At 48.6% G+C, this 27,606-nt stretch overlaps 1 protein-coding gene across 2 annotated transcripts in view; it reads left to right on the forward strand.

Annotated features, from left to right (window-relative positions):
* GALNT14 (polypeptide N-acetylgalactosaminyltransferase 14) overlaps positions 1 to 27,606 on the forward strand; it is a 239,918-nt gene that overhangs the window by 181,147 nt on the left and 31,165 nt on the right. For both annotated transcript variants that reach the window (XM_063713209.1, NM_001131380.1), the window contains 6 exon segments: positions 7,605 to 7,672; positions 10,092 to 10,157; positions 10,339 to 10,460; positions 19,666 to 19,753; positions 20,595 to 20,679; positions 23,220 to 23,323. In XM_063713209.1, coding sequence (XP_063569279.1) covers positions 7,605 to 7,672; positions 10,092 to 10,157; positions 10,339 to 10,460; positions 19,666 to 19,753; positions 20,595 to 20,679; positions 23,220 to 23,323 — 533 coding nt within the window.

The raw sequence follows: 27,606 nt of genomic DNA on the forward strand, positions 1-27,606 counted from the left end.
CTATATGTCACATGTGTCCACTCAGTCACTCCTCACATTCCTGTAAGGGAGTCTATTATCCCATTTTATAGAAAGACAGAGGCCTGTGGTGTTAGGTAACGTGCAGAAGGTCAAAGAGAATAAGTAGAAGAAGCAGCCGCAGAGCCCTTGGCCTCCCCACTCTGCCAGGCTGCCTCTAGAGCATGGGTTCTGACTTCCACAAATGAGGAATGGGCTGAGGCCCTGAGAGGCTGAGTGCACACCCCAGCCCCAGCATCAGGCTGGGGTCAGCACCCAGCACCCTGACTCTCTGCCCTCCCACACACTTGCCAGGGGCCATGCAAATCAGAACGGTCTGCAGCAATCACTAAGGCTTGCCTTCCTGAACATCTACCTGCAGTTCCATCCCCGTTCCCCTGGGCTTCAGTCCACTCATCCTCTGGGTCGTGTTCTTGCTCTAATAGGTGTATCCTGCTACAGATGGCCCCTGGCCTGCGTGGGTTTTTGATGTGCCCAAGTCCCAGTGCCAGGCCCTAGCAAAACTCACCTCAGAACATAGACCTGCTCCCGGAAGACTTACCCAGGAATTCCTCTCCCAGATTCTCCAAAGACTCTGGCTGTTTCACCCCCCTTCCCCCATGCTCACCCTCCCCTCCAGAAGTCATCTGTCCTCTTCTCCCTCCCTCAGGCCACCAGCAGTATCGACCTCTCAGATGGCAATGACAGCAGCTGCCCTCACTCCAGCTCCTCTGCGCACATATTGTGTGCACCTCAGCTGCAGAGGTGAGGAGGCCACTGCCACGCCCACTTCACAGCTGAGGAAACTGACACTGGAGATACTAAATCAAGGTCCAGTGTCTCCTAGCCAGTGATAGTGAGGCAGGATTCCAGGCCTTGCACTCTGATCTCAGAGTCCTCCTTCTGTAGGGACAGGCTAGTCCCAGTGGTGGCGTTCAGCATCCTCTGGGGCCAGGAATGCCACAGCCACGTCCCGCAGCTGAGCAAGAACCCACAGTACCTCCATGTCCCCATGAAACATGGCTCATTAGACCCTTCCTGTCCTGCTGAGTAGCACATCAGCTGGTGCCGATGCCACAGAGAAAAAAAGTATGATGAAACGTGGGTCAGAGAGCACACGAAACACAGCAAAATCTCTTATTGTTTCCATCATGCAGGCTACACTTTTCATGTCTCTCCCACCCCCGCATGGCTGTGGGCAGTGGGAAGTTCCAGGTGATGGGAGGTAAGTCCTGCAGTAGGGTCACCCTGAGGGAAGGCACCAAATCTTCAGCTCCACCTGTCACGAATGATGAATGTCCACTGTATACAGTCACCACATCCCTTAGAGACATAGGAAGGGACCTGCCCAGACACACAGTCTTTAGCCCAGGGCTTCCACCCATCCAAGGGGACAACCCTGTCTGCTGTTAAGACATCCTTGGCAATGTCAGGCTGGCTTCTTCCTCCAGCCACGTGCCCATCCTGGCTTCTGTAATCACCCCAAGAGCCACCTGATTCAAATTTGATTTCCCAACCAGGCAATAGCTCTTGACAAGAAAATGTGCCAAGTCACTGTCAGGTGTCACTGGGAGTCTCGGGGTAGATTAAAGATAATAAAGTGCCTGGCTGGTTAAGTGTGGGGACAACAGGGATGGAGGAGGCCCAATTCTCCTGGGTCTCCTGTGGTGAGGGGAGGAGCGTCTGGGGCATCCAGGCTGAGAGGACACACAGGGAAGTGGAGGTGGCTGGTTCTGAAGTGTCAGACCACAGCCCTGCCATTGTGATGTGCTGGGGAACCAGGGTGGGTTCATGGAACAGACCAACTGTAACCTCTGCCTTCCCCACCGCCATGGTGGCTGCTGCACCGGTCATGACTGGGCATGCCTGCCAGATATTTCCATGAGAAGAGCATAGCATCGGAGAGAGGCCCCTCGCTTTCCAGGCTGGCCTCTCCCTGCCCATCCTGCAAGAGGCTCTCTGATGCTGGGCGCCTCCATCTCCTGACACAATCACACACATGCACCCCATCAGGGGCTTCCTCTGGGCTCTTCTCTACATATCACTACTCAAGTACTTGCTGCATTTTTTCAGCATGTAACCTTCAGTGAGCTCCTTTAGGGCAAGGACTTATCCATCTCTTAACCTCCCAATGGCTCAGTTTCCTAACCAAGGAAATGAGAATACTAATCGTACTTAGTACATAGGGTTGCTACGGGTTAATTCGGCTAAAGGACTGAGAACTGTGCCTGGCATGGAATAAGTGCTTGATCAAAGAGAAGAGGCTACGGGATACTTAAAAGGGTGCCACACTTGGAGTCAGAAGACCTGGAGTCAAATTCAAACCCTACCACTTCCTAGCTGTGTGACCCTGGGGCATGTTATTAACTACATCTGTAGAAAATGATGATAAAAATATCTTTCATGTTTCTAATTCTATCACATTTCTACAATAAACGTTCCTCTTGGGAATGTCTCAGACATTTGGGGGCATTACAGTGTTTGTAATATGGGGGCTTCTAGGCCCCCCAGGCCTCCCTAACAGTGTTTATGTCCTCGAGGGTACCTTAGCTGCTGTGCTGAGACTCTAAGACATGTTTCTCCTCTTCCTGCCACTCCTCCACCTGTATGTGGTATTAATAATACTTAATAATAATAAGATTACCATGTTAAATGTATCCTGAGCTTTGTGGCCTGCAGAACACATTCCTTCTCTCACTCCAGTTGGAGCCTCATCCTGAGCCTGTGGGGCAGGTGGTGCACTTGTTGAGAGCAGAGGCATCAGGGCTCAGGTTTCCTGGGTTTCCTGGAGGTACAGCGCGGCTCCTCTGTCTGCCTGCCTGATGCAGGGCTGCCCTGAGGCCCTGGAACCCTGCACTCTGGGAGGGTTCTCGGGGTCCATCAGCCCCGTACTTTTCAGAAGACACCCATGACGTGCCAGACGACTTAGCTGAGGGAGCCTATTTCCTGCCTCCTAGGAACTTCAGATGTCAGCCAGCCCCAAGCTCAGACCCAAGTATGACACACACAAACAGCAAAATAGGACCTGAGAGGCATGTGTAGACAACCAGGAGCTTATATCAAAAGCAAGCAGGGCAGAAATGAATGTTAGGGGTGAAGGCAGGAAAGATTACTTCTAGAAACTTCCATGCCTTAAGATTCTATACCTCCCTTTCACTCCCTATCCTGTTGCACAAATGAATCACTAGCCACTGAGAGGGGACTGACTGAAGGATATGTCCTGTCTCAGAGGTCTTCAATAAAGGGATCTTCTCTAAGGTACCTTTCGTTGTTAACTTTCTGGAATTCTGGACAGGCTTTGTTGTCAGGCTCTTTGCAACCCCCCTGCCCGGACCCTCTGGCCCCCTAAGCTCTTGAGTTAGCTGGGGACTAGACAGGCTCACGTGGGGCACTCAGAGCCAGGTGGAGGGTCAATCGGGTACACAGATGATGGGGTGGGTGTAGAGAAGCATGACCTTGATGAATTAGGGGACATTCTCACTTAGAGAGAAAACAAGCCCTGAAGAGTGGTTTATCTTGACTCCTGATGCAGTGAGTCTGCATGTTTATGGGAGACCCAGCACTGTCACTTTCCTCTTGGGGCATCGTTCACTACCGCCCCTCCCATGGGGGCTCTGAGGCATGGGCAATGGATCCCTTTATGTGTTGAGTCTTCTCACTGTTGCTTTTTTATAATATCCCAGATCTAGGGAAGCCATTTCTCAGAGTAAGGTGGTTAAGAATTTGGACTCTGGGGCCAGATTTTCATGGCTCTGCCCTTAACAGCTGTGTGATCATAAGCAAGCAAGTTAGCCTTTCTGCCTCAGTTTCCTTTTCTGCAAAACAGAGACTGCTAATAATAACTACCTGACATCATTGTGGAGAAGATAAAGTAATTTCAGATAGGGAAAGGACTTGGAGCAGTGCATGGCATATAGTGAGCCTGAGCAGTGACAACAGGTGTGTATTGTGAGCCTCCAGCCCTGGCAGACAGCAGAGTTCTAATGCAGTGGCTCTCAAACTTGAGCAGGCTTCATAAGCTCCCGGAGGGCTTATTAAAACACAGTTTCTTGGGCCCCATCTGTAGAAAGTCTAACCCAGGCCGGGCACAGGGGCTCATGTCTGTAATCCCAACACTTTGGGAGGCCGAGGCGCACAGATCACCTGACGTCAGGAGATCAAGACCAGCCTGGCCAACATGGTGAAACCCCATCTCTACTAAAAAAAAAAAAATTAGCTGGGCATGGTGGCAGGCACCTGTAATCCCAGCTACTCAGGAGACTGAGGCAGGAGAATCACTTGAACCTGGGAGGCGGAGGTTGCAGTGAGCCGAGATTGTGCCATTGCACTCCAGTCTTGGCAACAACAGTAAAACTCCATCTCAAAAAAAAAAAAAGAAAGTCTAACCCAGTAAGCCTAGAGTGGGGCCCAAGAATTTGCATTTCTAACAAGTATCTAGGTGACGGTGATGCTGCTGGCTCCAGGATCCCACTTGGGAAAGTTATGCATATTGCTATTATTAGTTTCAATATTATTAATATCAATACCACCATTCAGAGAGCAGCTGCTGTGTGCCAGGCATGGTGAGCTCCTTTCACACAGCCGAAGAAATTATAGTGCTGAAGGTTCAGTACTTACTGAAGCTCTCCCAGCTAGTGAATGGTGGATACAAAGAAACAGTACTTGAACCCAAGTTAGTCTCACTCCAGAATGACTAAACTCAACTGTCAGCCGGCCTTGGTCTTCATTCTACTGGTATTTATGGAGCGTTTGATAAAACCTGCCTGCATAGAGCACCGTGGAGTTCACAAAGCAATTTCAAATACATTTCCTCATTTCACACGCACAAAAGCCTGTGAAGTAGGTCAAGTATTAATATCGCCTGCTTTTACAAGGAAAATGTAATTACAGGAGGAAACGAAGGCTGGGAGCAAACCAACATCTATCTGGTTCAGGATTGCACAGTTAGCGGGTGGTGCAGCCCACCTGGCCTCTGAGCCCACACTGCCCACGCTGCCCTGCGGCCTCTGGGGGCTCCTTGAGGGCCAATAGTTAGGGCGCAGCAGGTGTAGAAGCCGCCTGTGTACCTGCCCTCTGGCAGAGAGATGAGCTGCATATAGAAGACTCTGTTCTAGAACAATCCCAGGCAGAGTGAGGACAGCATTTATTCCCATGCTGAGGCAGAGTAAGGAAGGGTGTGGGGAAGGCAGCTGGAGTGGGGGTGAGGCTTGAGAAGAGCTATCCTGTGCTGGGCCTGGACAAAAGAGTGGATTTGCTTTGCTGTAGAGGCAGTGGTGAGAGCAAGGGAGGGAGACCTGAGCAACCATTCCCTCCCAGGGTGGAGGGAATGACAGTGGGTGTGCACGAGGGAGGGCCCTGGAGGACCACCTAGGCCAGTCTAGGTCCCTTGGACTGGACTTGACCTTCTCTGACCACCCAGAGCACATGCCCACCTCAGGCCCTCCCAGCTGCAGGCCATGTTTAAGGGGACTCCACCATCGCTCCAATTGTTCTGATTAGGGAAGCAAAAACAACCCAGGTGTTACCACGAAATGGTCTAATTAGCACTCACTGCTGACTATTTCCTTTTTTTTTTTTTCTTTTCTGCTTTAAACCCTGGACATTTTTTATTCACTAATCATCTCTCAGTTCAACCAGTGCAGAGCCGCACGCGATTTACCTTTTGATGTTCGCAGAAGAGAACTCTTGAATTTCAAAGAGCTGGCAGGGATTTAGCAGAATTGAATGCAGAAGCTACAGCCGTAATCAAACCTCATTAGGAGTTATTCTTCCAGCAGGTTTTCCGCTGTCTCCTGCCTCCCTCCCTGATTAGAGGGCTGGTTGTTGTTTGTATGTGTTTTCTTTGGGATGATCATGGTGAACAGTCCCCTTCCACCATCCTCTGGGAGAAGCTGCAGCCTTCTTTCCCCTCCCTGACCATGAGCTCCCGAAGACAGAGACAGTGAGCTCACGACTTTGTGTTGGGGTTCTTCTCTCCACCTGATACTAGTTGCCATGGTGAGAATCAAGGCTTCATAAATATGGTAGCTCCAGGCTAAGTTCTCTTCCAGGAGAGTCTGCATCCTGCGTAGAAGGGGTAGTGGACTCCAATCAGGGCTCAGAAGGGCCCTCCTGGGAGGAGGGCTTCATACAGCGCCTCCACCTGCACCCATTCTGAACCCCCTCTCCAACATCACAGGGAATCCCGTGATAGCTGGTGTGGCCCAGCCATGTTTCTGAGTAGTCACGTAGTTTGGGGTGTTCAGGAGAAGCAGGATCCAGTCATCTCAGTCAGGCCTAAGACACAGAGTTAACCTTGCCCCTGGGTAGAGATCCACAGCACAGGAGGGGTAAGTGAGTCAGTTAGATTCAAAAATCATTAATGAGGCACCAAATTAAGTGATAATAAAAAATTGCAACCATTTGTTATCATTAAGTGCCAAATATCATGTTAAATGCTTTTTATACACTTTCTCCTTTAATTTGCTCAACCGCACTGTGAAATAAGTACTCCTATTATTATCCCTGTTTTCTAGATGGGATTCTTTGCTGCACAGAGCAGTAAAGTAACTTGCCCGAGATGACACAGCTTGCAGTTAGTAGCTGCTACACCACAAGCTTCTGGAGGGTAAAATCATCATATGCCCAGTGCTGAGCACATAGTAGGTGTTCAGTAGATATCGCTCGAGGGAATAGTTATGGACCAAGGCTCTGTGCTAGACTCTGGCAATAAAGAGAGCAATGGGTCAAGAGTCTTGCCCTGGGATATTTCCCTCCAGAGGGGACCACAGGCGGGCGAGGTACAAAACCAAACTTCAGGGCTGGGAAGTGAGAAAAGCCATAGGATCAGATACAAACTGCTAGGAGATCCCAGAGGAGGAAGCAATTAATTCTCACTAAGTGGCTTGGAAAGCTGTTAGGGAGGAAGTGACATTCAAACTGGTCCTTGTGGACAGCACAGGGGCATTTCAAGCAGCGGCAGCAGCAGGAGAGGGGCTCTCAGTTATGAATGAGCAGGACAGCTTCAGACAGCGGCACTGGGCATGGGAGGTGGGGAAATGTGGGCCAGCTTCCCATGGCAAAGGCCTTAGGAATGTGCTGAGGATTTGGGATGTCAATAGTGAGGAGCCCCTGGGGGGCTGTCAGTTTATTTATTTGCATTGGCGAGGAGAGTCACACAATCAAAGCTCCTTGTCAGAAAGTTCACTCTGGAGACCACCAGCAAGATGGCCTGGGAGAGGCTGGGGCAAGCTGAGGCTATAAACCAGACAGAAGAGGTTAAATCAGGGTAGAGGTATAAGAAGTGAAAGTGATTTGAGTGACATTTTCCAGTCAAACCAGCCTGTCTTTACTGATTTGCTGTGGGGTTTCAGGGAGTAGGAGGGTTGCCGAGGTTAACTCCTGGGCTTCTGTCTGGGTGGCTTTGCGGGTGGTGGAGGTATTCACTAAGATGGTGAAGGCAGAATTACATTCCTGCTGGCTCACAGATAAGCAATATGACTGGACAAGCCCTTTGGTGCTCTGATTTTTCATTCCTTGAATGCAATGGTGTCTATTTAAAACTCAGGTTAGTACATATATTTTGCCACTAGAAGTTACAGTGATTTTTTTCTCTTTCCATCTTGCAGCGTATTAAACCGCACCCCTACTCATCTGATCCGGGAAATCATATTAGTGGATGACTTCAGCAATGACCGTAAGTCATGTCGCTCACTTGCCCTTTAGACACGAATGTCTGTTCCCAGCCACTCTGTAACAGACAGAGGTGAGTCCACTGGTTTTCTGGGAATGGGGAAAAGCCCAGGTTTGTAATAGGTACGGAAGTCTTTGAGTGTCTGTGGCTAGGCTCAGAAGGAGAGAAGCTTTATATCCAAAAAACAATTTCTTGGGTTCTCTGCAATAATCTGCAGTCTGAGCTAAGGCCCTCTTCTTATCATTTCCTGGGAGGTCTGGGTGGGCCCTGTCTTTGGGACCTCCCCAACCCCGTGGGACATTCTGTCACCTGGCCATGACACAGTGAGGGCTGCCTTCCAACCTTTCCGCACACTTGCTCATTTCCTACCTTGTGTCCTCCAGTTATCCAGTCAAAGAACCTGAGTCCCATCCCAATTCACAGCAAATCCACTCTCCCCAAGAAAAACACGGGTGTCTTTCCAGACACTATGCGTCAAATTTGAAATGTACAATAATAGTCGAAGCGTTGTCAGAATTAACGTACTGGTAGTGCCGACACCTCCCCTGAAGGCCATCCTCCCAGGAGCCTGGGTACAGTTCTGTGCAGTCAATCATAACCAAGCAGAACACCCTCTTCCTGGTGACGAACTGAGGGAAATGGAATGACCACTGTGGACAGCTCCGAGTCCTATCAGAGTGGAGCCCACCCCCACTAGTTCTGAGGCTGGAAGCTGGGCATTGGGAGCCACCCCTACACTGGGGTCTGCTGTACGAAGGCTGGAAACCCACACCCATTGGTGCAGCCTCGGAACCTCTGGGGGTGATGCAGAAGTGGGCTGTACATGAGGCCTAGAGTAATGAGATCAAGACTCTGAGTTCTGGAACGTGAGGATCTGCTCTCCCTTCCCCAGTGAGGAAGAGCTTGGAGGTGGGCAGACACTGGCCCTGCTGAGGGGTAGCTCGGCACTGAGGCAAGAGAAGAGAGTGCTGCTGGATTCACTTGCAAGCAGAATAGCAGTGGTTACAACATGGACTCTGGAGCCAGACTGCCTAGGTTCAAATCCTAGACCTGTAAATCACTCACTAGCTATGTGCCTTGGGCAAATAATCAACCTCGTGCATGTCAGTTTCCTTGTTATAAAACAGAGATGGTATATATGGTTTATATAAGGATTAAACATGTTAACATGTTTGAAGTGCTTAGAACAGTACCTAGCCCAGAAGCCTGTGTAAGTCTTTTCTGTTATTCTTTAAAGTTCAGAGCCAAGCAGGGAGGCCAAGGTCAATAAACTAATAAAACAAAACCACAATGGTGGAGCCAAGATATGGAGTTCAGAGCCAGGGAGCTGGTGAACCAAAGGAGTGAGGAGCAGCAGGCAAGCCAGGGAGTGACAGAGACAAATGCCTAGGATGGGGTTTCCTGTATGGTGGAGAAGTGAACCAACTCTGTGTAATGGGAGGCATGCTGAGTGGGACCCTTCCAAAAGCAGGTCTGTGAGCTGAAAGAAAAGTCTAAAATCTCATCTATTCTTGGCCTTCCAGCAGTTTTTACCAGACCCACTAAATTGACTAGTGCTTTGAATGGCCTATAAGAAAGAGAAATGGGGATGGGCACAGTGGCTCATGCCTGTAATTCTAGCACTTTGGGAGGCCGAAGCGGGAGGATCATCTGAGGTCAGGAGTTCGAGACCAGCCTGGTTAACATGGTGAAACCTTGTCTTTACTAAAAATACATAAATTAGCCAGGCATTGTGGTGCACGCCTGTGGTCCCAGCTATTCGGGAGGCTGAGGCAGGAGAATCGCTTGAACCCAGGAGGTGGAAGTTGCAGTGAGCAGAGATTGCACCACTGAACTCCAACCTGGGCGACAGAGCAAGACTCCGTCTCAAAAACAAAGAAAAGAGAAATGAGATTGTTTGTATTAATAACAAGGATAAATGCTTGACTTGAGGGGATGGATACCCCATTCTCCATGATGTGATTATTACACATTGCATGCCTGGATCAAAACATTTCCTGTGCCCCATAAATATATATATCTACTATGTGCCCATAAGAATTAAATATTAAAAAATTAAATTAAAAATTGTTTAAAGAGAAAAATAACAAAAAAGAAAAGAGAAATGTCCCCAGGTGACTAGGCCAAGATTTTCCACCTGGAACATTTTCAAGCAAGTATACAGGTGCCATTGTGTACTGACCTGTTCCAAAGTGGCCCAGTTGAGGCCTCTTTGCCCTAGACTGGCCACCTTGTATGACAGCAGTGATTTGTCAGCCCCTCACAGCCTGGAAACACCCTGAAATCAGGACTGTGCTCTGCAGTTAGGGGACAGTGGGCAGGGCTGCCTCACCTACCCTTCAGGTTCACCTGCAGTGCACACAATTGTAACATGTAGGTCCATCCCCGGGTGCTCAATTGGCTTAACCTTTTGTCTTTGCAGCTGATGACTGTAAACAGCTCATCAAGTTGCCCAAGGTGAAATGCTTGCGCAATAATGAACGGCAAGGTAGGTCTGAGCTGCTGTGCGGGAGCCTCCAGTGTGAGCAGTGTGAGTGTCGGGGGATTGAAGGTGTGATGGTGTGTGTGTGTTGGGGTGATCAGTGGGGAATGCTGAGTGGCTTCTCCCTGGTCTCGCTGGACAATGGAGTGACAGTGGCACCCACTTCGTCATTTGTTCCTGACTGCAGGTCTGGTCCGGTCCCGGATTCGGGGTGCTGACATTGCCCAGGGCACCACTCTGACTTTCCTCGACAGCCACTGTGAGGTGAACAGGGACTGGCTCCAGCCTCTGTTGCACAGGGTCAAAGAGGTGAGTGAGGCTGAGGAGCAGGGCTGGGCCTCATGCCCCAGCTTTCTCCAGGCTCTCTCTCAAGCTCATTACTTCACATATGCACCCCCAGTTCTTCTGGGAGGTGGGCAGAACAGATCGCAGTCCCGATTTTATTGATGAAGGAACTAAGGTAGAGCAGCCTGTGTGAGGTCACACGGCAGTCAGTGGTGGAGCAAGGACCGGGATGTGTTGTGACTGGGACTATCACCCATAGCAGGCCTGCACTTGGGACAGCTGGGACATAACATATGCAGTTTCCTGGGCAGGAATGAACTGCCCAGAACCGGTTCTATCGGAGAGCAGAAGGTTCCAGAATGGGAACCCTTATGGGTGTCTTTTGTAGAAAGGAGGCAGCAAACTTAACCAGACTTCATCCCCTAATTCCTGGGGCCTCTGTCTTACTTCTACCCTCACCCAAAGGTTACACCAAGCAGGCAGGCTAGATGCTAAGAGACCTGAATTCCTTTCCCCTCTTTGCCCTTAAAGTACTCTACAATTCTGGATGCTTCATTCCTCCAGTGTCTCAATTACTCCCCAAAAAGTGAAAGGAAATTTAATTTTTCTTATTATTTTGTATTCCCTGAAGTCTATCCACCTCCCTACTGATCTACAGAATGTGTGGCAATTGTAGATGGCAGTATCAATTCAATGACTAGCATTCGTACTGTGTTCCTCTTCCTGAGTTATTGACTCCTATAGCCATTCTATGAAGTAGGAGGTCAGGTATTTTTAATATACCCACTTCACTAAAGAGGAAACAGTCAGGGCAATTATATCACTAGGTCTGATGTTTTCTAGTTGGTACCGCCAGCACCAGAACGCTGGCGTTACCTCAACAGCATCTTCCCTGTGCTGTGGTTATTTCCTGCTCACTCTTCATAGTAGCTCCCAAACTCCTACCTGCATAATGACAGTGTTAAGAGGAATAAGAATCAAGCTATGTCGTCTGCTCAGAAGAAAACAAGGAAATCCTTCCCAACATTGTTCATTCCAATGAGATAACCTCAGTAGGTTTACAAAGTTCTGTCACATGGGCCTAGAGGTTAAGGCCCATCAGTAACCATTTTCTCTGAGATTGAGATGGCTCGTCGTCCACTTAGTGTTGTTTAGAAAAATCTCCTCTCCAGAATCGCTTGAACCCAGGAGGCAGAGGTTGCAGTGAGCTGAGATTGCACCATTGCACTCCAGCCCGGGCAACGAGAGTGAAATTCTGTCTCAAAAACAAAAAAGAGGAAGAAGAAAAATCTCCTCTCCTACTCTTTTTTGATATCTTCTAGGCAAAGAGGTCTGGATTGGGAAATGTTGCCATGAACAGATACCCATTGAAGGGCCTCTCCTGGCACTGAAGTCCCTTCCAAATGCACCCCTCCCTCCATGCTCTCTTCTGCAGCCCCTTGTCCCTGGACATGCCCTGACATTCCCACTGCTCCAGCTCTGACCAACCCCTTCCTGTCCCTGGATGCCCTTCCCCTCCTCTCCACAAACCCCCTTGCTCTATGGGGTCTTGTCCACAGCTCCCCTCCTCTAGGCAGCCTTTCCTGACTATGTGGCCAGCTAGGATCACTCCTGGCAGTCATTGCTCCCTTAGCCCACCATTTCCTCTTCTGGTTTAGTCCTCTGCCTCCCCTAATGGCTTACAAATCCAATGGGGGCACCAATGACTCCTTGTGGCCACCCTGCCTGTCATAGAGTAGGTGCTCAGTGTTCGGAAATGATAATAAAAAACCAGATGCCACGGGGAGGTGTTATGGTTGGAAGAGGAGAAAATCAAGCTTGCTTCCTACCCGTAAATGAATCAACAGACATTTCCTGAGCACCTATTTTGGGCAGAGTCCCAAGGGTTGGAATGGGCTGTGTAAAAGGTATCCGTACCCTGCTTAGTAAGGTCCTCTGGGTTCCTTGTGCACTGGTGCCACACTGCTTCACAAATGACCTCCAGTAAAGGGAAGCACAGTATAAGTGACCACAAGTAGAAGCAACACAAAAACTCTAGAAAGAAGGAAATTCGGCTGGGTGCAGTGGCACATGCCTATAATCCCAGCACTTTGGGAGGCCGAGGTGGACGGATCTTGAGGTCAGGAGATCGAGACCATCCTGGCCAACATGGTGAAACACTGTCTCTACTAAAAATATAAAAAATTATCTGAGCGTGGTGGCATGCACCTGTAGTCCCAGCTACTCGGGAGGCTGAGGCAGGAGAATCACTTGAACCACGGAGGCAGTGGTTGCAGTGAATCGAGATTGTGCCACTGCACTCCAGACTGGGTGACAGAGCGAGACTCTATCTCAAAAAAAAAAAAAAAAAAAGGAAGGAAATTATTTGTGAGGAAGAAATATGGAAAACATTTGAGCACCTCCTGGTTATAGAAGTAGAGGAACTCTACTCTGCAGCAGGAACCTTTACCTCCCCAAAAATGTCTTTCTGCCTGAGAGTTGTTGACACTACCCTAAGGCCAGCTATATCGTCCTGCTGCCATTCATGCCTGGAGTTAAAAGGAAACTGGAGTATGTTAAACAAAAACTAAAGGTTAAGGTTGCAGAATCAGAACTGAGTCTAGGAGTACTTAGTTGGGGAAGAAACCGGTGGGAGTTGGAGATAGTGTCTCTGTTTACAGGGGATTTTATACAGAAGAGACAAGGTATTCCTTACTTAAACTCAGGTCATATTTTTAAAGTGGATTTCAAACTCAGGGACTGCAGTATAGTGGAAAACCCCTTGGCAGAGGATGGGGTAGGCTGCGACTTCTCATTTTCCATTACAACAGTAACCCATGGTCATTGCAGACATTTTGGAAAATATGGAATGGTAGAATGAAAATGAATCAACCAAAATTCTATCATGCAAAGACATCGACTGTTAACATTTCTTTCCATTCAGTATCTTTTTCCTTTGCAGAAAGTGTCTTTTTAAATAGTTACTATAATACCGTATTTATATGATTTTTGTATTCTGCTTTTTTCCCTTAGTGTTATACATAAGCATTTTCTGAGCAACTTTTCTAAGGCAGTTTGCTCCTTGCCGAGAGAATGGCAGATGCGTTGTAGTGTACACTTGCAGTGAAGAAGTTCATCTCTGAGAAGGAAATGAGGGGCTGAGGTCCAGGGCACGGTGCAGTGCACACTTGGCACTTCTGTCCCCTCCTCAGGCTGTTCACCCCGCAGGACCTCTGCCTCTGACCAGACCCCTTACCCTCTCAGTTTGCTGGCAACACACCCTGGAACTGCGGGGCCCCAAGTCTCTTTGGATATTGGGGGCTGCTGGGTGAGGTCATGGTAAAGACTCAGGCCTGAACCCAGGTGCTCTCTGCCCAGAGCGGTGCCCAGGCCTCTATGGGTGCAGCCGTCACAGCAGTGGACTCAGTCCCCGTGGCCACTGCTCCCAAACTGATTTCATATGAGTGTGCATGTGTGTATGTGTGCACGTGTGTGTGTGCACGTGTGTGCGTGTTTTATGTGTTGTGTTGTAAAATACATATAATGAAAGTTACCATTTTAACCTTTGAAAGTGGGCAATTGAATGATTTTAGTTTATTCACAGGGTTGTGTAATCTTCACCACTGCTTAATTTTAAAAGTTTTTATTACCCCAAAAGGAAACCTCATACCCATTGGCAATCACTCACTCCTCGTTCTCCTCTTCTCCCTGCCCCTGGCCACTGCTAATCTGCTCTCTGTCTCAATGGATTTGCCAGTTGTGGACGTTTCATATAAATGGAATCACACAACATGTGGCCTTTTGATCCTGGTTACTTTCACTTAGCGTATCTTTGGGCTTTATCCATGTTGTATGGATATTGGCATACTGTTTCAAGTATGAATGCATGTATTGGCATTCATTTTCATGGCTAATAATATTCCATAGCATGTGTTTACCACATTTTGTTTATCCATCCATCCATTGATGAACACCTGGGTTGTTTCCACCTTTTTACTTTTGTGAATAGCGTGGTTATAAATATTTGTGTACAAGTTTTTGTTTGGGTCCCTGTTTTCAATTGTTTGGGGTGTATATGTGAATGAATTGCTGCTGGCTTATATGATAATTTGATACTTAACCTGCAGGGACCCCGAGGCTGATTTTGTCCCTGCAGAATATGTTAAGGGAGCCTTGCTTTCCTTGGGCAGTTAATGAACCTGTGAAGCCCTTTCCATCCCAGTGGCCCCAAGTTCATCTCAGAAACCCTCTCTGAAAAGTGCTCTCCTTTCTACATCCACGGCCAGCCTTACCTGCTGGTTGGGCAAAGCCTTCATCTCTTCCTTTCCAAATGTGAGCAATGTCTGCCTGCTGCCGATGCTCCTTCTCCTCCTAAGCTAAGCTCCTGGCTCCTCACCCCCACCTGAGCTAAAGCTTTTGTAGCAAAGAGATTAGCAAAGAGACAAACCCAGGAGCCATGGTCCAGCTCTCACCCTCCCAGGTCTGCAGTGGCCTTGTGGGCTGCAGAGGTTTTTGCTAAGACTCTGACTCTTTTAATGACCTGGAACAGTTCCTCTGGGCCAGCCCTTTGGGGACAGGGAGTGAGGGCGTGAGTCAACCTGTGTTTCCTGGTGTCTTTGTATGTGTCTTGTCTCAGAGTAGGACATGATTTGATCCTGTGAGTGGAAGTGGAAATTTTAAGCTGTAATTGGAGTTTGGGATTTTCAAAAATAGAAAGAGATAAGAAAGAGGCTGGGCTTCAGCTGTCATCCGCTGTCCTCAGCTGGTGTTTTCCACATTGAAAACCTCCCCAATTTTCCTTCTTTTCCTTTCAATTACATGATGATACTTGAAACAAGTACCAAGTTGGGGTTTTTTTTAAACATAAGCTTATTTTTTTTTCAGTCTCCTTATCCACATAGTTCTTTAGTGGGAAAAAAAGATTTTAAGAAACTCCAATCTCTGCAAAGCATTTGGTAAATTTATATAAATCATAGCTTACATATTCTTCAAAGCCTTCTCACATGCCTTTCTCTCTTGTTTCCTCACAAAAGCCCAGTTAGAGAGGCAGGATCGTTTTGCAAATAATAATTTGTCTTTCTTCTATAGATGAAAAAACAGAGTCCCCAGAGCTGGCTGATTTACTTAAGGTCACACATATTCTAGATGGCAGAATCAGAATGGGAACCCAGGTGTCCTGTCAACCCAGCTCTCCTTGTCTTTGCCCCACAATGTCACCTCCTTGAGGATTCCTCCCTGTGTTCCCCACCCCTCCTTTCAAGCCAGCTTAGAGGCCCCCAGGCTGTGTATCTATACCCACATCAGAACCATCTACTCACCTTCTCTAGACTGTGAGGTCTTACTCATCCTTGTACCTGCCAAGATTCCTAAACCATAGTAGGTGCTCAGGAGTGCTGGTTGATCACAAGAGTGGACGTCTCTAGGAGCTTTTTGATTGCCCATTCACAATGTGGTTTTAATTACATGACTCAGTGGAGAAATGAGAGGCCTGATTGCAAGGGTGATAGATGGCCATAGGCTGATGCATTCAGCCTCTTGTAGTTGCTCCTGGTGAGGGTTGGGTAGGAGTGGGGTGGAGAGTAGGGGCTTGGATTTGCTTGGAGGAGGGGAGAGGAGGGAGTGTGGTCCAGGATCTGCAAGGGTTCCACCAGCTGCCTGCTTGAGCCTAAGCATGGACCTTGCTTTAAAGATACATCCTTCTGGGGCATGCACACAGAGAGCTCAATGTGCCTCAGTGTTTTAATTGAGAGTCCCTCCATCCCCCAGCCTACAGGAGGAGAAGCCATCTTGTTCAGCCGTAATTGACCCACCTGCTTGCTAGCAGCACTGACACAATGTCCTTAGAGGGAGCTAATAGATGCCCTCTTTTAGCCAGCACAGATTGAACACCTGCTGCCCACCAGGCTTTGGGCCAGAGCTGAGGAATACAAAAGCGGAGCAGGTACTGACCTCCCAGGGCACTCAGAGAGGTCATGTCCTGACTTTGGTGACTCATTTATAAAGCCTCTTGCAGGCCCATTCAAGGTCATAGCTTTATACATACTTAGCCCCAAATATCCCTCACTACCTGTCTGGCCTCCAAGACTCTCAGCCAAGCAGATACCACAACTGAGCTATGACAGGAATAATAGAAGGACAGAACCCCTCAGAGCTTACAGGAGGAGTGCACCAGAGCCTGTTGCAGCCCTGGAGGCAGAGCCCATGCATGGCTTCTGGGAAAGTCTGTGACCAAAGTAAGCAACCAGCATTTTATTTTCCATTGCAGGTTTTAAATACTGGGGAAATATTTTTTTTAAAGTCAAAGCAAAACAGGATTGCAGTCTGGGGGTCCCCAAGACTACCCTCAGGTTTAATAACTTGCTACAAGGACTGAGGACTCAGCAAAACTGTTAGAATCATGGTTATGGCTTAACTACAGTGACAGGATACAAATTAAAACCAGCAATGGGTAAAGGTGCACAGGAAGAGTCCAGGCACAAGCTTCCAGTTGTCGTTTCCCAGTAGGTTGTACAGATACCACTTACTTCTCCTAGCAAGGTTGTGAGGCAACATCACAGAGTATTGCCAAAGGGGAAAGCTCCCCCAAGCCTTGATATCCAGGGTTTTTATTGGGTGTCAGTAAATAGACATGGCTAACTACCCTCATGGTCTCCATGCCTTTCCAGAGGTCAAGTTGAGTTGGTACCACATGGCCCAAGGTCTTCACCATAAACCACATTGTTAGCATAGATTACCTGGTGTAGCCCACAACCCCAGGTAAACCAAGACAGTCTTCTAGGCAGGACATTCCAAGGAGTTAGAGGTTACCTCCCAGGAGCTGGGCAAGGGCCAAACGTATCTTTGGGCATGGTTAATACTTCATTGCATAAGAGTCACAGAAGGACCTAGTACAGCTGCAGAGGCCCCAAAGCTCAAAGCAAAGGCAAAACCAAGACTTTGTCAGACATACAGAAGATATCTCTGAACTTCTGAGGTCATTTCAGAATTCAAGGAACAATTGTGTGTGTATTTGTGTGTGCATGTCCAGGTATTTGTGTGGATGGTGGTGTGTGTGTGCCTGCAGTATGTATCCATATGTATCCATGTATCCTGTTGACATATCCACAGACACACAATGACAGTGGCCCAAGAGCCCCAGAGGAACTGTGGCAGCTGGGCAGGTGCAGTGCTATGAATGAACCATCTGTGACATCCCAGAGGTAGAAGTAATGCATTGAAAATGAGTATTTCTTTCCATGTGGGCCAATTGGTTTTCAGAGGCACCTTGTTACTGTCAGAATGAGTCACATGTGGGAAGCTGAGGGCCAAATTAAGTCTGTGAACCTAAAATCAGGCACTCAGTGAATCTAGAGTTTAAAATAAGAAGACAACCTCATTTGGGGAAACATTGAACCAGGAAATTAAATGGCTTCAAGGAGAAACAGAGGTTCCTGCCTGTGCTGGCCAAAGAGTGGTTGGTGCAGGGGATTGGAAAAGCAGTCCTGCCTGGTTCCCAGGGACCCACTGGTTTTGATGGGCTGCTTGATTCCCATTTAGCTGTCCAAAAGTTTTGGTGTTCACAGCTCTTTGACACCTCTCTGGGCAATGTGGGGAGTTTTCCTCACTGCACATCAGGTACAGGGCTACTCACCCAGAAATGAGAAATTTGAAAAATATATATACAATGGCTCGATGGCTCTAAGAAGCTGGTGACTTAGGCTTGCATATTTTGAAAATGTTTCCGTGATTTTGATGCCGTAGATGGGGTGGCCTGAGGGACGTAGCAAGTAATGAGGCTGGAAAGCTAGAGACAGGCCTGTTCTTGATGGTCTGGGATGCTATGCTAAGGAGTTTGTACTTTATCTTAGAGGCAGTTAAAGTTTTTAGCAGCTGAGTGGCAGAGTCAGATTTGCAAATCAGAAAGACAACTTTGGCAGCCATATGTAGAATAAAAGGAGAAGAGCAGGAGATAGAGTGGGGTTGGGTTTAGGAGTCCATTTTAGTACTCCAGGCTTGAGGGGATGGAGGAGAGGCAGGCTGAACTCAAAGAGCAGTTTTGGAATTAGAACCAGCAGGATTTGGTCTGGTTGATGGGCTGGGTAAAGCTTCTTCATTTAGTGCCGTGTGGAGGGGAGACAGGTGATGATTCTGTTAACAGAAATAGGGAACTTAAGGAAGGGAGCATGTTTGGGGAGAAGACAATGAAGCCAACTTTTGAAGGGTGAGTGAAATTCACATGGAGGTGGCCAATGGCATATTGTATCTGAGTCTGGAAGCTAACAGGAAAGTCGGGGCCTGGTACAAATTTGTGACTATTCATCTGCAGGGGACAATTAAAGTTAGGACTCTGGGAGATGCTATTCATGAACTTATCCATGAACCACAGGCCTAGAATGAAGCACCATGGGTGTACGGTTTTGCTTCTTGGGGCTGCAGTCTTGGGATCACCTTCCCAGCTGTATCAGTCCATTCTAACATTGCTATAAAGAAATACCAGAGATTGGGTAATTTATAAAAGAAATGAGGTTTAATTGGCTCATGGTTCCACAGGCTGTACAGGAAGCATGATGCTGGAATCTGTTCAGCTTCGGGGGAGACCTCAGGAAACTTACAATCATGGCAGAAGGTGAAGGGGGAGCAGGCTGGTCACATGGCCAGAGCAGGAGCAACAGAGCAAATGAGTGGGGAGGTGCCACACACTTTTAAACAACCAGATCTCACAAGAAGAACATACTCGCTATCACCAGAACAGCACCAAGGGGATGGTGCTAAACCACTCATGAGAAATCCACCCTCATGATCCAGTCACCTCCCACCAGGCCCCACATCCAACACTGGGGACTGCAGTTTGACATGAGATTTGACTGGGGACACAGATCAAAACCATATCACCAGCTGACTATGTCCTCTGCCTCCTAGAGCCCCACTCATGATGAAGGCCTTCTGGAGCCCTTTCTTCTCGATTTCCCCTTTCTGGGTGTGCAATACTCCCCAGCCAGCCTCCATCATGTCCATCTTTCTTAGATGGCCACTGTGGCAGGGAGGTTCCAGCGGTCAAGGAAAACCTCAGCATTTTAGGCATCAGAACTGGAGAGGTCCCATTGCCCAGTACCCCCTTTTATAGATGGAAAAATTAAGATCCAGAGATGAAAGGGCTCTATGAAGGCCACAAAACTCATCTCTGGCACTACCCTCACGAGGCCATCCCAAGCTCCCTGACTCCCAGCTGGGCTCCTCTCCATAAGCTGAGTGCGGGTCTGTTGTCTTACAGGACTACACGCGGGTGGTGTGCCCTGTGATCGATATCATTAACCTGGACACCTTCACCTACATCGAGTCTGCCTCGGAGCTCAGAGGGGGTGAGTTGGGCTAACACCTCCTCCCCAGTAAGGATTTTCTTTTCCTCCCAGTCACTGCTTTTAAGTGGGGAGAGTGAAGGAAAAGCTCTTAGTGGCTTGTCGAGAAAGCTCAGCCTGCAACCTGCACTATAATTACCTTAGCTTGGCCCTTACCACCAGGACTGTGGATGGAAGGGCTAGGGGGTGGGCAGGATGCTCCCAGCACCCAGAGCTCCAGCTCTAAGACACGGCTCACCCCACTTACGTCCAAAAACGTGATGGGAGCAAGGATTTCCCAGCTACATGCGGCCTGCATTGTTCTGATGCCAGCAGTGGGCACCACCCTCTCCTAGAGACATGTGATTATTCTGTTAACAGGAGTAGGGACCTTAGAGAAGGGAGCGTGTTTGGGGAGACCCACCCCAGCTCTCCACATAGGGCCCACTGTTGCCCCCTCTGCAAGAATGACTTTTAGGTGGCTCAGGTAGTTTAGGAGCCTCTCGCAAACCTCCTGCTCACACCATCCTGAGACTCAGTGCCAAGGCCCACATTCCATGACTGTCCATCCTGTCATCCTCGGCCCCTACCCCTAGGCTCTTTATCCTCTGCCCTTTATTTCTAACCCTACACAGCAGAGAAGGCTCAGAGAGGCAGTGGTGGGTAGAGGAAGAACAGGAAGCTGTGAACGGAGCTTTGGCAGCCATGCTGCTGATCAGCCTAGGGAAACCTGCAATCCCAGCCACCGGCTTCTTTGAGAACTGCCTCTCCAGGACCTGGGTACATTTATGACCTTCTGGAGAAGGTGCAGAATGAGGAAGTGCTTTTGAGAGACCAAAGCAGGTGGATTGGTGCTGTGTTGTAGGGTTTGACTGGAGCCTCCACTTCCAGTGGGAGCAGCTCTCCTCAGAGCAGAAGGCTCGGCGCCTGGACCCCACGGAGCCCATCAGGTAAGTGGGAAGGGTCCTTGCAGGGGTGGGCAGACCATCGCCACTGGATCCTGTCAAGTGTAGGGAGGTGCTCAATATCAGATGTCAAAGCATCAAGCAGACAAAGGGAGCCCTTTGCCAGGCCGTCTCCACTTTTGCCTTTATTTTAGGTTTCTATCCTTTTGGGGACTTCTCGCTAAGGGGATGGGGGCTAGCAGAGGCCTGTGCTGAGGTGTGCTGCCCACCCTCACACATGCCATGATGTCCTTTTGTCTCCTGCTAATGTCGGAACCCAACGTTGGTTGAGTAGTCCCATTCGGCCTCTAGTGAGGGGAAAGATGGTCCTTTAGGGCCAGGAGCAAAGTCCCAGGGTCTTGGACATCAGGATTCAGCCCAGGGATGTTGAGTCAGCCGCTGCTATAAGTGGAGGCCAATATGAAGGTCACTGTGACGTATTCATAAGCACAGCTGCCCTGTTCTCTGCAGGAACATGACAGTGGCGTGAACTCTGGCAGCTTTGCCAGGCTGTGGGTGGCTTTGTCCTGTCCCACATTCTCTTTCCCAGTCCCCACTGTGACCCACAGCATATTGTGGCTAGGGCTTTGCATGGAGCCTGGGGACCAACTGAGGGCTTGGGGTAGAGTAGAGCATAGTGGTCACCACACAGGGGAGCCTGTGGTCTCAGCTTCAAGAGTGATGGTCTTGGTGTCCTACCTACTGGACAGTAAACCCGTCCCGGGCCTCTTGGGAATACTTAAGCTAAAACAAACCTGCCTCAGGTGGGGCAGCAGGAGGATAAGAAGTGCATGGATAGATACAGAGGCCACTGGATTTCTCAGTCCAGATTAGGGATGCCCAGGACTAGCCAAAGGCATCTCTGTGTCTCTGGTGTTGCCACACAGTAGGTATTTAATCAGTTTTGTTGCATTGGCCTAAGTCAAATTGAGGACAAAGGGACTAGCAAGAGCTAAGAATGGGAATATGAATGGTGACCTTCCAAATGGGGGTGGAGATTCTGAGAACTCTACTGTGGGGTAGGACCTTGGTCTCATCTACCTGACGGCCCCTCCTTGCTCCTCCAGGCTTCTCTATATGGAGAGATGCCAAGAGGAAAATTGGAGCCAGATGGTACCCAGGACAAAGTCCTTCATTTCTAAAGGGAGAGGGAGGAGGAGCTTCTTATTATGCTGAGCATCACACAGCTCACATCAGCTCCTCACCAGGGGCAGTGCATGGTGTGGGTGTGGGAAGAGCAAAGGGTCAAGGTGATGCTGTGCAGCTCCCATGGGGTTTTCCTGCCTCTGTCCCAGGGGTGGCATTCTCAGGACAGGTTCTCTTCTTGTGGGATAGCTCTGCTCATCAGAGGGCACTTGTTTCCCAGGATAAAGCCAGTTCTCAGGGAACAGCATGATGTGGCAGCATCAGGAGACCTGGGCTTCTGACCAGCTGCCCATCAATTACTTGTTTGATATGGAAGAAAACTCCCTTCACCCTCTGGATCCTCTGAACGGGGGCCAGATCTTTGAGGGCTTGCCCACCTATCCCGCCACTGATTATTAGCTTGGAATCTGCTCCCCTCCTGCCTTCCTTGGTAGCCCCTTTTCAGGCATTTCTCTGGCATCTCTCCAGGGAAGGTTGGGGACTGGGGCGAAGAAAAGGAAAAAAATATGAGGGTGTGTGAGTTTGCTAGGGCTGCTGTAACAGCATACCACACACGGGGCTGCTTAAACAACAGAAATGTATCGTCTCACAGTTCTGGAGGAGAGATCTAAGATCAAGGTGTCCACAGGGTTGCTTCCTTCTGAGGGCTGTTCTAGGCCTCTGTCCTTTGCCGGTAGATGGCTATGTCTTCCCTGTATGTCTTCACATCCTCTTCCTTCTGTGTGTCTGTCTCTGAGTCCAAATTTCCCCTTTTTATAAGGACACCAGTCATATTGGGCTCATTACCTTATTTTAACTTGATTACCTCTGTAAAGACTTTGTCTCCAATTACAGTCACATTCTAAGATACTGGGAGTTAGGACTCCAGCATGTGTTTTTAAGAAGGAATTCAACCCATAACAGAGGCATAAAGAGGAAAAAAAAAAAAGGAGAGAGAGCCCAGTTTCAGGAAGCAGATGCGCTGCTACCAAGTGCCACCTCAGCCCTTCTCCTCTGTGTGGTCGGTAGCCCACTGTCCCTTCTCCCAGTAACAGAGCTCCCAAGAGAGCCCTGCTGTGCAGAGCCTGTGGAAGAGGCTGGGGGAAGCTCCCTGGGTCATCGGAATAGCAGGGGTCCTGAGTGAGCCCTGTGTCCCCATGGGAGATATGCTAATGAGTGAATTTGCCTGTCTGCAAGGTCAGGAGATTTACAATCACAGGAAAAACCCTGGAGCTTGTTCTCATTTTAGGTAACTGGAAAATGTACTGGCCCTTCTCGAGAGGAACAGAAATGGGTTCTTCCCCAATGGGGTTTTCTTTCCCCAAATGGGAAATGGGTGTTTCATACTCAAGGGGCCGAAGAATTTGAGAGTGATCTCCCCACTAGAACTGATCCCCTCTCTTTTTCTTCCAAATGCACAGGACTCCTATCATAGCTGGAGGGCTCTTCGTGATCGACAAAGCTTGGTTTGATTACCTGGGGAAATATGATATGGACATGGACATCTGGGGTGGGGAGAACTTTGGTGAGTCCCTGCCTCTGCATCCTGAGCTATGCTGTTCTATACACCCTGGGGACTGGGGCGGGGACCTCTGTGGTTTCGGATCCAACACCAAGCTGTCAGAGAGTCACAAGTGCTTGGGATGAGGTCCTGGGAGATGGTGAGTTACTCTTTTGGGGGAAAGCGGGTAGGGTGCCAAAGGAATAGTTGTTGGAGGGTGTTAATAACAAGGGAATCTCTCCATGAGGCTGCATAGTTGTTGAGAACCAGGGAAACACGCTCTGACAGACTGTTAGGGGAAAGCTGAGATGCAACAGCCAGGAAGACCAAGGAGGAACACCAAATCTGAGGGGTCAGATACAGGCTTGAGCTAGGAGTGATGCATTTGAAAATTGGCAGTTGGAAGGATCTTGAAGAGAAAGAATGAGGAACAGGAACAACAGTGACATCCATTAACATCCATTAAAGTCTGTTGGCTTCTTTGATTGCAGCACTCAGTTTCGGATAATGAGGAGGGTCTGGGGATATTTTGCCCTTATCTTATAGTGGGAGAGGAAGGGGTGAGGGAACGGGGCTGGGTTATAGGACCCAAAACTGTACAAACAGATGGTTGGATCTGGTCATGGTGGTATAGAGATGAGGCTTGCAGCCACAGGAGAAACAACACAGTCAGAAAGACCCATTCCATCTAGTTAGTGATACTTAATACCTCATTTCCCTTGTGTATTAAAGGTGTTAACGTCAGGATACTAGCTCTACTTCTTGGGGTTGTTAAAAGCCATTGAAGTAAGTGTGTAAAATCTTGGCACCATGCAAGCATAATACGTGTCAGTTCCCTCCAGCAGGTGAGACCTAGGAGATCACTAGGATAGAAGTTGCATGAGGGCAGGGGTTGGGGTCCATTTTGCTCCTGGCTGTCTCCAGTGCTTAGCATAGTGGCTGCCAGGTAGGAGGCCCTCTGTAACTATTTGTTGAATGAACACATCACGGTAGAGTAAAAGGGAGCATCCCAAAGTGTCAGGACCCTCCCCTCTCTGGGCACCGTGGCACATGTCTGGCGCGGGCTCTCTGAGCAGGGGCGCAGGCCAAGAGAATGATCCATGGGGCACATCCCAGCATTTAGCAGTAATCTGTGCATTGTCTGCTGCCATTGTTTTCTCCTGTTTCTGCCTCCAGGATGTTTTATGGCTTTCTCCCTCAGTCACTAAGAGTTATTTCCTGGAAATTTATGGCTTCTGGCCTGACCCACAGCATCTGTTTTCCCAAACTGGGCAGTGTAGAGAAATGCATCAGAAAAGTCAGTCTCCTGCCATACAGGGTCCAGACTGGATGCCCTGCAAACAAAACAGAAAAACACCCCAACACCCTCACAAAATCGAATCCCTTCCCTGGGACCCAGCCCACGAAGGCCTTCTGGAATGTGATAGGGGGCTGTTGGTGTGGGGTTCGAGGCTGGTCCTGCCTCCACCAGCCCAGGAGAACTTGGAGCAGGTGGACCTTTGGTGTTCTCAGTGGGACAGGGACTTCTCTCTTACAGGGCGGAGCCCATTTTTATGTCTTGACAACCTCGGTTTTTGTTATAGTTAGTGATTTGTTCCAGCCTTTCTCTCAGCCGTCAGATGAATCCTCTCTACAGCATTTCTTATAGACAGCAGCCATCCAATCTCTGCTGAAATGCTTCTTATAATGATGTATTTGCTATTTCACAGTTTGGCATATTCTGTTTAGATAAATTTTTTGTTGAACTGTTAGAGAATTCTTCTAAGTTAAAGCCTAGCTACCCCATCTTCTGTCTGTCGGGGCTTGTACTGCCCTCTTGAACTGCACAAAGTGAGTATGATTCTTCTTCCACATGGAAGTTCTATTTGGATTCAGTCAGCATGAATTTCAAGGATGGCACAGTCTGGTCCATTTTGGTATTGGTAGCAATACCTTTCCTTATAGCAATGTTAACACACATCTGCTCAAATCAAGTAGCAATCTCATCTAGCTGGCTTCCGACTCTTTTGGCATCAACAAGGGCTGATTGGAATAGAGAAGTTGGAGAGGGTGCTGGGAAGTGTGGGAGAGACATTTACAATCCATCACAAAATTTTTAAACCACAAAAAAAGCACTGCCAACAGCTATCACAGGAAACACTTCATTTAACCCCACCCCAACGTTCCATTATGTTATAGCCAGCTAACAGCATTTTGAAAGCCATTTCTGGATTTTTTTTTTTTTTTTGGCATTTTATATGCCAGAAAATGCAGTGCTTTTCCAGTGGTGGCTGTATCACGTGGACAGTGTCACATCTGCGGGTGGGGATAACAAAGCACTTAAGTACTTGAAGGAGGAATTTGAAAGAGGGTCCCTGTGAAGATCAGGGATTTGGATGGGGTGTACGAGTGATGCTCCAGCTGCGAAGGGGAGATGGCACTAAGGGGTGAAGAAAGGAGTCCTGGCTCCAGAGTGTGGCAGGAGGGGCATCCTAACCACCAAGTCACCAAGTCCTGCAGATCAACTGCCCTCAGCATCACTCACATCCGTCGCCTTCTCTCCATCTCTCCATACTCTCCTCAGTGGTCCTCCATCTCTATTGTACTATCGAATCTGAGCTCTCACACCCCTGCCAAAGTGCTTGTTTTGAAATGCAAACCTCCCCACCCCTTCTGGGCCTGGCATTCTCAGTGGCTCCCTTTTGTCCTAAGGGGAGACACACTCCTCAGCTGGATCCCTACCTCCCATGGCCTTGCCTGCCTCTCCAGCCTCATCAGCCTGCTCCTGCCTCAGCCTTAGGTCCAGAGGTACCAACAGAACCTCCCACTCTTCCCAGAGTGAGTCCAACCCACTATTAGGACCTAGCTTCCCTTTTCCACCAAACTTACTCTGCTGCAGAAGCTGACCCTCTGCAGGACTCAGCCCCGGGGCCACCTCCTCTAGAACCAGGAAGCATTCCCTGCCCTACCTCTGGCCCATCCTCTCCCTCATTCTGCACCCTTCAGCACCAGGTTGTCTTCTCCATCACTGCACTGAGCCTTTGTATGTGTTTGTCTCTTTCTTCTTCTGTGCCTGCCGCCCAGCCTTCTACCAAACCTGGGGCTCCTTACAGGCAAGATCATTCATTTGACTTCTCAATGAATGTAGTTTCAGCAATGGTAGAAACTACTCACTAAACGTGGGTTCAAAAAGCCAGAGACTGAATGGGAATGGGATTCAAGATGGGAAGGGCAATATATATGAGGCTCCATTTAAAATAAGTTTCATTGGATTAAACGGAGCCCTAGAGAGACATGTTTAAGGGTTTCCCTTTAAATATAAGAATAATAGCAGCTGGTAGAGACATCTCTCCTTTCTAAGTAATAGAATTTCTGTGTGTTCTAGACATGTTTGCATATGTTGTACTGTCTTTATTTCACAGCACAAAGATGTGTGAGATGATTGGGACAGGCTCTGGCCAGAGTGTCTGTGACCTACTCAATAGCACATGGCCCCTGCCCTACCCCATCTTGGTTTTCATGGGTTAGAAGCAGCCACTGATGGATTGGCTGCCGTGGCCATGTGAAAGCCGTGTCTCATACACTCACGTGCCCTGACCTCAGTGCCACCATTTCCAAAGTATTTCTAAGGTGAGCTGAATAGTTTTGATCATTACATGTGCATTTCAGCCTATGAGCAGATGTTAGGGAAATGTGGCTTTTAGATTTTTTTTCAGAAGTTGATTTGCATTAAAATTGGATGCTTAAACTGCAATTTACATAACACAGTGTACATGTAATGTGTCTACTTTGAGCTGCATCCTACTTTTAGCTTTTGGTCTTTAGAGATAAAAGGAATCTGTTAAGAGAGAGAGTGCGTGTGTGTGTGTGTGTGTGTGTGTAAAAGGAATCTGTTGCCCTAGTATAAAGTCTGTGTGTGTCTGTGTGTGTGTGTGTTTGTGGGTGTGTGTGTGTGTGTGTGTATAGGGTGTGTGTGTGTGTGTGTGTGTGTAGGTATGTAAGCGCTGCATATTTCCAAAAAGGAGCCCTTGGCACATACATGAAGGGTGAATATGGGATTCCTGAATTTAGAATGGGGGATTTCCAAAGCACAGCAGGCACAAAAGGCTGCTGAGAAGAGAGGTGAGTTGGGGCCCAGAGAGGAACTATCACCACCTGCTGTCCCAGAATGTAGTCAGGGACACCAGGCTGTGCCAGGCTCGGCTCTCCTGAGTGTGTAAGTGTGTGGCGGGGGGTGGGTGGGTGTGTTATGGGAAGAATGTGGGCTGTGGAATCAGGTAGGCCTCAATTTAAATCCTATAATCATCACTAAGCATTCATAGGCCTGA

This window comes from Pongo abelii, chromosome 12 (genome assembly GCF_028885655.2).
Source record: "Pongo abelii isolate AG06213 chromosome 12, NHGRI_mPonAbe1-v2.0_pri, whole genome shotgun sequence".
NCBI classification, from domain to species: Eukaryota; Metazoa; Chordata; class Mammalia; order Primates; family Hominidae; genus Pongo; species Pongo abelii.